Consider the following 11978-nt stretch of genomic DNA (forward strand, 5'->3'; position numbering starts at 1 on the left):
ATATTTGCGCTAGTCATTGTCAAAATGGAGTTAGTAGTTATTGCATAAAATAATAATTAACATTTCATTTCGCGGTCGTACCAAGTTTATGATTGTACTCGGTAAGCCAGCGGCTAGCAGTAAATAATTCAATAACAGAGGAAATTGAATTAACAGTATGAAAGCGCAGCGTTGTCAGTTTTACAGTTTCATAATTCAATGGATATGTCGAACCCAGTTTCCGTTAATATTTTAAATCTATTTGAACATTTTCATTTAATTTACTAGAAATTAATTAAATGGAGAATAGTATCTCTTAGTTTAAGTAAATATTAAAATAATCAAAATTCTAATTATTGAGCAACTTTTGATTACGAGTAGAATAGAGTGAACCCTATTTAGGCAACCCGTCTATAAATAGACCAATTTTTAATACGGGATACTTTATTATATGAAATTCATGTCAATGATGTAACTTTTTTATATTATCCATTTAAACATGTAAATATATTTAGTGACTAGGGTAGATGAGGGTTTAGTTTCTTTTAGGCTAGGATTTACATAACTATCAAAGAAATGTTTAATTGGCATCACTAGATAAAAATTTTCCGAGATCCACTTTGATTAATATTTGGGCGTAGCCTTAAAAACGTATAAAAAGTGGTTAACACAACCGATATGTAAATAACTGAATTTTCTACAAAGCGTAGAAGTAAATTACTTTCAATAATAAACAATAGCAATACAGTATACCACTTATGACAGTTTGATAGCAAACAGAGGACAATAGGGACTGTATGGAACACAAATTGATCCGCGAATAAGCCTATTACGAGGATGAAGGCACAAAGAGGATTACTAACAGTCGACAGATTTTCTCTGATCACGATTATTTATAGGTTTAAATGTAATACCTAGTTGATATTGATTGAGCTAAAGTGAGTAAACTATTGAAAGTTTTGGATTGGTGTTTGAATTTGGTTAGAATGTTTAAGGTATGAGTAAACGTGTCGCGGGTTACTTATGAATTGTTTATACGAATAGTTTAGGAAATTGTGAATCTGTTTTCTTTGTTAACTTTTTCCGTGTTCATTACTGTTACAAATATTGGTTGTATTTTGTCAAATCAAATCATACTTTAATTAACAAGTTTATCGTTATTTCGAAGCTAATGGAACAGAATGATGGCGTCGCGTCATTGTTATATATCCCTCTCTCGTACTATACTCTACATTTCTATATCTCTTATTTTTATTTCTTTCTGACACTAATGTCCAGATGATTTTTACTCGTATGCCAATGTACTGCATACAGCATCATATTTAGTTTTTTTACGTACATATTTAGTAGTGAAATAAAATTATTAAACTACAGAATAATAGTGCCTATATCACCTTTCTAAATACTATAATATAATCATCAAAATGTTAATGGTTTGAAATTAATAATTAATTAATTTCAAAACGACGAATATTTAATATTCACGATTGTATCTTGATTCCGAATACCTCTGAAATGACACTCATAAATCAATCGCGTGCGTGTCCCATACAACAACTGTCATTAACGAAAGTTTATAATGAGACTTAGAGACTAGCGTGCTATACACTAATAATTCACTTGGAATATACTGAGGAACTATCACTATAAACTGAATGAGTGGTATAAGAAATAATTAATACTAGCTGTCCCGCGCAACTTCGCTTCTACATATAATCAAAAATGGCCTGTACTGGACAGAATGGCGCTATTTATTATTACTTACTATGTTAGGTTTTCTCTCTCAGAAGAGAGAAAGAGAGAGCATTGTATTTAAATGTATTAAATTTAATGAATCTCCGTTTCCCGCAACACAAATGTCAACCTAAACCCACGGTTAAAGCAAAATACTAACTCTCTTATTCATAAAAATATATGAAGTTATGAAAGGCTTATATAGTGTTTTGTTTCTCTCACTCCTTAGCGAAATGAAAAAGAGAAAATAGGTTTATAGTGTGTTTATAAATAAGAGGGTTAGAATTACGTAAACAAAGTCCAGGATTCTAATATTTTATTTGAGGTGTAATAAATTAGCCGCGTGACGTTGTCCCGGCGAGACAGCACAATTAGGGGTAGGTCTACTTGCCCCGAACAACTCTCTTCACCTGCGCTTGGCACCTACAGAACCGCTCCATCATTAATATAACAACTTTACAATGACTGACGTTTTGTTTGAACTGAAGAATTGTATGGCTATATAATGTTCTACATACATTTTAAACATTATTTAAGTTTAGTATTTGTTGAACGCTTAAAGAACGGCCGTATCGGCTATCATAGTGGTGTCAACATTAGCGTTAATAACGTAATGATTTGATTTTAAAATAAATCCATCGTTGAAGTTTATGTAAACATATTGAAAATTTGTAGTAAGTACTTAGATTTAATTTTTACTCGAAAAGTGGTTATAAAAAAGTTGGGAGATCTCTCTCCCAACTTTTTTATAACTACTTTCTTATATTTTTTATAACTTTTTTATAACTATCTCATTTTTTTTTCAAGTGTAAGTACTTACATAAATTAATTGTTTACTTTGATATTCCTGTCCACTGAAAAAAGACACGCAAATACAATCAAAATTAATTTTAAAATAACTTAGCAACATAACATTGATCGTAGCAACACGACGGCAAAAACGGCCCCCTTCGGTAAGCCATTACGACAATAAAAAATGACAAAAAAGTACCAATTGACATTCAACCCTTACTGACAAAATGTCCAATTGACGTGATTAACAATATGAGGGTACAATCAATACGGACACGGGTTGACATCGATTGAACTTCTGAGGGCAATCGGGGTACCTCGTAATACCCCGGGTACCCCGAAAACCCTAAAATGCTACAAAATTAATCAGTCGATAAGTAGCGGAAATAATTTGTTTGATATTTGTACTATACTTACTGTTGTTAGAGGCGGTGAGATAGCAAAATTTGGTTTATGGATTTTTAACTGGGTAATGATTAGTTACCGTATGATTATATTATTGTATGTTTTAATAATAAGTACTAAAAATATAATAATAATTTTGGTACCAATAAAACTAAGCAAGCATTTTTAGTACTAAATAAAAAGCATTTTTCTTTTATTGTCTTGTTTAAAATAGTAGCAAAGTAATATCCTTTAACAATCTTCTATATTATGATGACGCACCCCTAAATTATCTTGTTCTTAATTCTATTTATATGGCTACGCCATATCTAGCCTTTTATTGTTTAAAACAAACATAACAATGTAACAATAAGTAGGTTTTTCACCGTCTATTACGCAGCTTATATTGAATATTGATGTAACGAATCTGAATAAGTAACTACAAAAGGCTCAATCTAAATCGGCCAATACAAACTATAATAATCTATAGTTACACCTAAGTACAAGTAGGTACATAGGTATGTGCATAAGATCAGTCTAACACATTCACAACTAACATTGCCTGGCAAAAACAAACTTTGAAAGTCTTATTTTCCAATGTATTTTATTTTCTATTAACCAGTACAAAGAGAAACTTACCGCGTTTATTCAGTTTGTGGGCAAACTCTCGCTAACTTTCCTAAAGCCATGTCTGAAAGGTTTTGCAATATTGCACCTCGAAGCCGAAAGTTGTTTTAGTTGAATTCACACTTAATATTGTAAGTGCCCGTCTGTCTGTCTATTGCGCTTTGTCTGCCAAATATCTGAACCGACGTCGGTCAAAGTTTACATGCAGATAGTTGAAGACTACTTAAACATAGGCAACCCTTTGCAAAAACGAACCCTTAAGAATCTGAAAAAAGTTCTAAGTTTTTGACGAGCGTAGCACGGATGAAGTAGTGAAATAACAAAGTACTTGAAAGTAAAAATTAACTTTAATACTACCCAGTTCCAATGCTGTGCGGGCCCGTGATATTGCTCAAAATTCATCGCGAAACGGGAAAACTTCTAAAATAAACATTTCTAAAAATATTTTTGAGATAATTTTGTTTAATCTTTCAATTCAAAATAATTTCACAACTTTCTTAAGACTTATAAAGAAAACAAATGGGAAAAAGAGAATTTGTACCCCTGGTGGGACTCGAACCCACAATCCCCGGCTTAGGAGGCCGATGCCTTATCCATTAGGCCACAGGGGCTGGTGAGAGAAGCGTACAAAATTCCCGTCAATTACTATGAGTAGGAAAGTATATGAAAACTGAAAGAGACAATAAGTACTACTTTTTATTCGATCCTTTTCCTTTATTCCACAGTTTTAGCAGATTAAAACCTGGATTCTAACACGAAAGTTCCTAAAGTTAATTAACTTTACGGTAGTTAAAACTTATGAGGCCTGTTGAAATTGAAGGGGCTTACGATAACTTACGAATACGTGCCGGATAGCATATCCAACGAATAAATATCATAAAAATGGGACAAAAGAAAACAGATAAAGTCTTGAAAATGTTGTAAAAGATACATACTTATTAGAAAAATGTTTATCATTTTACTCGTATAGTTAAGGGCCTAATTCTTTGTCGCTGTCAAACAGTGTCTCAATACAAAATTAAAGACATTAAAAGCCCTAATTATTAAACTTTTATATTGGTTCCATAATTTTATAATTTAAATGTTTAATTAAGAAAACTTCACAACATTTAATATACTGCCTAATAAACAAAAATTCTATGGCCCAAACATATTAAAAATCATAATATCACTCATTAGAAATATGGCCTATGACTAATAAAAAATATTATAAATACCATAACTATACAGGTTCGATTTCCATGAATATTCGAATTGGAATAAATTATACATTGAGATCACACTGTGTATTAAATTACGCTTTTTATGCGAAGTTATTATGCATAATTATGAATTTAAGTAACATAATATATGTAGGTATAATTATAATTCATGCAAAAACCACGGCATAAATTAACTATATTACTCATATTATAATTTTGTAAAGGGAATTCATTAGTTATTAATAAAACGAAAGTCATTAATAAACAAAATATGTATGAAAATATTGCGTTTAAGGCAGTCTGGGGTGAGGTCGGTAGTGTATCCGACAGCAAATCATGAGGTCCGGGTTCTACGCCCGGGTTGAGCAAAGTGATATGTTAGCCTTTTCTAATTTATATTAGAAGATTTTTCAATAGATTTAGATCTATGCATTGTGTCCGGTATATGGCAAGAGCCTCGTTTCCTAGTACCTATATATAACTAGTATGACATAATGTATGTCTGCACAAATATACATATTTTATACGTACGTACCTACGTATGTATTCATATTCACGCTTGTATAACAATCAGTCATTGTTTTCAGTGAAGTATTTCTAAACATTATGAGCCGGTTTGAATACTTATGGAAAAACTATCCAATAGAATTACCCACAGTTAATTACTCGATGATGAATGTATTTTAGTTTTCTTATATAAAGACCAAATTCAGACTATACGAAATACCATGTGACGTTGTGTTTTTAGATATGGTAATAATTACTTGAAAGGTTGTAACACTTTCAGTTAGTTATAGATGCAGCAGATAGACTAAACTATCAGATTAATAGGCTTCTGATCTACTTAGGCACTGGCAAAATAAAACGAGTGGAGGTAAGGTTCAGAAAAAAACTTTTAATCATTGGAATTAAATTTTTATTTCTTCAAAATGTCGTTAACATTTTTCTTCCTAAGATTTTTCATAACAAACAGAAAGTTTTTCTGTTGTATTTTTATTAATCATTAATCATGAAAGTAAACTATGTTTAATAATTATAGTAATACTTATGTTAAGGAGTAGGAAGGTACGTATTAAGGCTTAAATAAATAAAAAGGTTTTATTTTCTACGGATATTTAATTAAATTAATCAAACACGTGTTTTGTATTTTACCATGAAAAAGTATTTGTATTTTATGGGTATCTTGTTCGAGTAAGTATATTAGTGTATTATTGATAACGTGTTATACATTTTAATTTGTGTTTTCTAAATGATTAAACATTCACTAAATCTATGTGGTATTTAATGGTATTAAAGAAATACGATATTAGAATAAAAAAGTTAGATACACATTAAACTAGATAGTATATAAAACAAATCTTTAGCCATCTAACATCACATTTTTTTCTTACGATTATATCAAATTAAATTTTCACACAAATAATCTACACCGAGACTAATCAACGTAATTTCGAAAACAAACGTCTCCATTACAAGAAAAAAATATTACACGAACTAGCAAACACCCAAATAGAAAAAAAACACGTACAATTTACGTCCATCGATAGTATACTTAATGCAACAGGTTGCCAAAAGCTAATCATGAGAACATCAACTGGAAACAGATAGCATTAATTACACGGTAACCAGCATTACCTACAACCATAGGTACAGGTTACAATATTGATTATCAAGCCTTTACTCATAGGTTCACGGTCAGTTATATAGGTAACCTAGATTCAAATTGGAGCGCTACGATGTAAACAAACAATACGGTTTTCCTGCTAAAGGTCACTGTCAACGAATGTAAACTAACCCTTGAAATCTGCTATTGCATACCAGATTTTAAATGTATATAAGGAAAATGTCCTAATCAGCTATATAGACTGTAGACTGCTTATTTTATATTAGTATAATGAACCTAAAGAAAATGTTCTAGCGGAAAATCTTGTGGGTATAGTGTAGAGAATAATAATTATAAACTAAGTTCCGTATAAAAAGTGTTACAAATGGGTACTTATAAGCATGTTTCCAAGTTAATATGAACCTAATGTTAACTAACTTACTTAACCTAGAATAATCACGGTTAATTACAAACTTATAAATATAATAATTAGGTACTGTAACAGACAAGTATTAAATAAATGCACGGAATATTGTATCTCTTATACCAACTCACAATAAATACTTTTAAGTAAAGATTAAGATCCGGTATCCACTTTTGGATACCGATCGGATAGGTTATCAGACGGATTTTTGACAGCCGTTTTCATACATTTACTGTCAGTTTATCAAGCAGATAAATTACTTATTCTTAAGCGGTGAGACTAACCTTTATACTCATTTAATTATAATATTTTTTCTTCAAAAGAAGATCTATGGATGTGAATGAGGCAAGGGAAGTATCTAAGGATTGTTCCAATTGGCGTACTTTGGTCTCTGCTTACCGCTTGATATTATGTATGTATTTATTACTTCAAACAAGAGAATCAATTGCAAATGTCCTATCTGACATACAAACATAGGTACCGATTGTGATTAGTTGACCGACAACGGAGTATCAGCTATGCTCTAATTAGTTCAGACAGATCTATCTGAGAAGCTAAAATCAACCCTATTTCCTATTCCATAAAGTGTATTTTACAATACATCGTCACAGTAATATCTTGCACTGTATCTGTATACACAATATGAATCCGTATACAAAGTGAAACTTGGAAAGTCATCCTGTAAAGTCACAACAAACACATTTCATCAGATCACTAGTTCAAAATATTGTCACTTTATCCACATAACCGAATTAGTCCAATATCACCAACACAAACATCACAGATCACGAACATTGGAACCAACGTTTGTTAAATATTGCACTTATGTCTAATTGTCTCATTTTACTCGGTAGAATCGAGCGAGAGGCGTCGCTGTCATCCACTGATGATGTTCACGTCCTCTTCCTCGCCGACCTGCAGGATGGCTTTCTGGATCATCCTCTTCAGCTTTTTACGGGATTCATTGCTGCGGAGGGTACGGAGCTCTGAGGCTACGAAGTCGCCGAAGATCTGGAGACAAAGGAATGCTTAACCAAAGCAATTTTCACGGCCTTATTGGTTGGAACTTGGAAGGTATGTAAGAGGTATATTTTGTAATGATCCCAAATACGTAAAATTATCTTGTTTATTAAATAGATAAAATGAATAAAATCTATTAATGTCCCACTGCTGGGCAAGGGTCTCCTGCCGTAATGAGGGAGGGGTCAGGCCTTGATTGAATCCACCACGCTAGCCAAGCGCGGGTTGGGGACTGTGTATACATTTCGTATATTAAAATTGTATTTTTTGCAGCTTTATTAGCTTCGTGATAGTAAAGAGAACGTTAAATATAAAAAATGTTTTTTCAGTACTTTTTACTGCGAGTCTCATTTAAACGCAGAACAAAGTCAAAGGCAGTAGAAAAGGGAATAACTAAACAAATGAAAGCTGACTTTTCCATTAAAAAGTACGTCCATCAAAGTTGAAAGAGAATATTACTATGATAAAAATAAAAATTGTTCACGAGAGTACGCTTTAAATAAATTGTGCGTTTAAATAAAAATAAGCAAAAAAAGTTTATCGTATGGGAGTCCACCTTTATATCGATTTTATATTATTCTGTTTGTTGTTTTATCAGTAACACAAACACAATGACATCATCTGTGAAAATTTCAAGTGTCTAAATATCTCGGTTTATACTGCCTTGTGACCGACAGACAGCAAAGTCTCAGCAATAGATCCCGTTTATGCCGCTTGGCTACGGAAACCTAACAAGAGTCGCAGGAGAGAAGTGACTTATCAATGAAGACGTTCAGCCTTTCCGTCACCCACACTCTTCCTACATTCCTGTCCGTTTTTGCTGACTTGCAAGCTTGCTGTTATATTCCGACGCACATAGTTATTTGCCGCGTATAACATTTTCCTATATTAACTTAGCTCTGTTAAACCAGGCAAATGTTTCGAACAATGCTGGTTCATTTCAAATGGAAGGAGAACAAAAACTATTCGATTGAACGGACTGTAATTGGATACAACATTCAACAATTGTATCTGACTAATTGAAATGAATTCAATGCTGTGAATTCCACCCGTGCGGTTTTATAGGACTGCGAGGTATGAAATTTTGCGTGCTTTAATTATGTACTCGTGAATCACATTTACATATTTATGTTTCCTTTTCATAAGTTATCAAATTTTGATCGATTCAGGTAAAGGTTGTTTTATAATTATAATTATTTTTTTCAGATACTCTTACAGGAAAGCCTATCTTAAAATTGAATATGAATATACATTTTCTGTAACAAGAAAATGTGGGGAAGATCGCGTATTCATTGAAAAATCTCTAAAATAATCTACAAAATTTCACATAAGTTCATGGCTGTAATATGGTTTTAGGATCAATCAGAAGGCAACAAATTCCTCAATTAACTTACTTGACATTCATCAGCATTCAACCCTGGTCTGATTCTAGGCACTGGTTCTTCTGGCCACATGAGTGGGTGAGCGCTGGGCGGCAAAGGCGGCGGAGCGGAGGCCGCTACTCTAATAGACTGCTTCGGCCTCGGTCTACTCGGACTACCACCAGCATTGTTCTGTGCGATCAGGTTTACGTGGGCTCGAGCCGCTGCTCCGAATTCCTCTTCTTCATCTGCTTGAAATTCTGCTAACTGTATGGAAAAATAGTATTTTTTTGATGTTGTTGGCGCTTGTTGGATTATTTGACAGGTTGTGTCCACGCGGCCACGATCCTGTCCTAAAATTTCAAGTAAGTGTGTAAATATGATTGCTGTAGATTCTGTACATAATTATATAATAGTAAAAACATGTTGTGTATAAATGACATTATTCCAGGCTTCGTTCTTATAAAAGTACCTACGTCACGAATTTGAAGAAAGAGGAAAATGTTGTATCGGTTTGCAAATCGAAAAGTAAGGAAACGTTATGGTCTTCAAATTTGTAAATGCGGAATAGGTATACAGTGAACAAAGAACATTCATTTATGAGTGAATAAAGTACTTTATTAGCCAATCTATTCATTAAACAAGTAATGTTTCCGTGCAGTACAAAATATTAGTTATCACCATTAGTGAATATTAATGTCTTCTATTCGGATTAAACATACAATCACGAAATATAACAAATTATTGAATTAATAATACAAGTGTCAAGTCGGATCTATTAGATCGTCAGGACAAGACAGTAAACAACAACACGAAATTAGACACTATTGCTCGTCACAAAGGGTTCAAATTTCTATGACCAGAATGCTCAGCGACGCTGTCAATTCGAAGGTGTGATAATGAAGTTGGCGCTAGGCTAATTTGAACGTTATATTGAAGTGCTAAAGTTTATTATTAAGTGATTTTATTGTTTCCTTTTATAATGGTTGGGTCGGTGATTAGTCCGAATGTGTTCGAATGAGCCAAATATTTATTCATAAATTCATAAGTAATTACGCATGCCATGATTAAATATTTGTTTTTATACGTTTGTTTAGATTTATTTTATCTGTGACCGCAAGGTCTGAACCACACACAGTGTCGTTTATTTAATTTAGACACAATTTATTGTTACTTAGATGGGTAGTGCTTGTGAAAATGTGAGCTGTCAAACATGAAAATAATAATAATTAACCAAAATTTATTGGGACTTTTTTATTCTCTGTGTAATTACCCATATCCATTATTCCTTTTTATGTAACGTAGCGTAACTTAAATTATAGTTGCCCGAAACAACTAGATGTCATAATAACAGAGAGGCGTAATCAAAACAAACAAAGCGTGACAGTTGTGGGCACGTGTGTGTGTTGTGTTGTTGTACCTCAAGGTTGACAGCGTCGACGGTGTCGAGGGGGTCGGCGACGGGCGTGCGCATCAGGAACGACAGCGCGTCGAAGTACTCCCACCCACTGCGAGTCACCTGCCGCCGCTTTATCTTGCGCAGCTCGTTGTTGAACTGTGTCCGCAGGTTGTGCACCTTCCTGCTGATCTCCTCCGGTGTCGTACCAAACATCTCCGCCAAATACTCAAACCTCCCGTGCCTCACATTCCTATCCTTATTCAACGGATTCTTCGGATCCCACAACTCCTTACATTCCTTCTCCATCGTCTCGATCAACTTCATCGTGTTCTCCGAATTCCAGTACTGCTTAGAGCCGCTCGACTCGCGCCTAGAGTACTCCCTCTCACTCTCCGAATCTATCTCTATTTTAGGCGAAAACATATCGCACGAATTCGAATTAGAATCCATTATGTCGAAATTGACGTTGTAATATCGAAAGCGCTCTAGCGAGACTGAGGGGCAGGGCGAGAGCGGCGAGACCGGTGTCTGGCGGAGCGGCAACCTCGCTTACGTAATAATAGCCGCGTAGCGCGACGTTGCCGCTCTGCACGATAGCGCGTGCACTCGCTCGCGTTGCATTGCGCTAACTTAGAGGCGCTAAAAAGGCTAAAGAGTTGAACCATATAACCATATTAGTGACTATTAGCGTCGGCTGTATTAACAAAGGAAGTTTTGTTGGGCTTAAGCCGGCGTCGTTGAAAGTGGGCTAAGTAGGGTAAGTTCGCCCTATCGCGTCCATCACCCAAATCGCGTCCATTTTTCGAACCTGCCTATAAAAATACTTGAAAATAAATGTAATATCACACTGATGAACGTGAATGTTATAACTGTCAATAGCTCAATTTGTACGAAGCACGCACATATAGACAAAAGCTCCGAGTGCCTAATTAATCTCTGTAAAAAAAAAGTTAATTTTGGTTGTTAAACAACGGAGTGCGGACGTGTGGGATTTTAGTAAAAAAAATAGTGTGCAACGGTGCGTTTGGCGGTAAGTCTCTTTATGTTTTATGTGAACTTGAGGACACATAGATGTTTCGAGACATGAATCATAACATAAACTAATTATATTAATTACTAATTTGCTTTTTTTTATCTATTAAATAGTTAAAACAGGGTGGACGCGAAGTGCTACACTGAATTTATTAAACTACCACTTTGCGTCCACGATGGACGCGAACTCATCCATTTACGTTTTAGTTAGTTATTTATTTTTAAGTGATTAAAATATTAAAACAAATTGGGTTTTCGTTCATTTTGTCATTAAAGTTACACAATTGTAATACCCAATTTGCGTCCACATTATTACGATTGTAGAAAAAGTAACAAAGATAGATCGAAACGTGGACGCACACTATTCCTATAGGCTATAATCTTGTAACAAATCGCGTCCGTCTTTATTAAATAATCGCTT

At 33.9% G+C, this 11978-nt stretch overlaps 1 protein-coding gene and 1 non-coding gene across 2 annotated transcripts; both read right to left on the reverse strand.

Moving 5' to 3' along the window:
• Positions 1 to 4054: 4054 nt before the first annotated feature.
• TRNAR-CCU (transfer RNA arginine (anticodon CCU)) lies at positions 4055 to 4127 on the reverse strand. The gene has a single exon. It is a non-coding gene; the product is annotated as a tRNA-Arg (tRNA).
• A 1496-nt stretch (positions 4128 to 5623) lies between these two features.
• Positions 5624 to 11149, reverse strand: LOC142972270 (uncharacterized). Its single transcript, XM_076113228.1, has 3 exons — positions 10547 to 11149; positions 9160 to 9393; positions 5624 to 7756 (listed from the first exon to the last, which is right to left on the reverse strand). Exons 1-3 carry the CDS (start codon positions 10973 to 10975, stop codon positions 7622 to 7624), a joined length of 798 nt encoding a protein of 265 aa, XP_075969343.1. The 5' UTR covers positions 10976 to 11149; the 3' UTR covers positions 5624 to 7621.
• Between the last annotated feature and the right edge of the window lie 829 nt (positions 11150 to 11978).

This window comes from Anticarsia gemmatalis, chromosome 4 (assembly GCF_050436995.1).
Source record: "Anticarsia gemmatalis isolate Benzon Research Colony breed Stoneville strain chromosome 4, ilAntGemm2 primary, whole genome shotgun sequence".
Taxonomy (NCBI): domain Eukaryota; kingdom Metazoa; phylum Arthropoda; class Insecta; order Lepidoptera; family Erebidae; genus Anticarsia; species Anticarsia gemmatalis.

Bases quoted from the DNA above. Each gene is read 5' to 3' on its own strand.
- LOC142972270 (XM_076113228.1), bottom strand. From the start codon at position 10,975: ATGGATTCTAATTCGAATTCGTGCGATATGTTTTCGCCTAAAATAGAG. The intron at 9,394-10,546 runs GTACAACAACAC...TTTTCCATACAG, and splicing joins TCGACGCTGTCAACCTTGAG to TTAGCAGAATTTCAAGCAGA. The intron at 7,757-9,159 runs GTAAGTTAATTG...CTTTGTCTCCAG, and splicing joins TGAATGCTGATGAATGTCAA to ATCTTCGGCGACTTCGTAGC.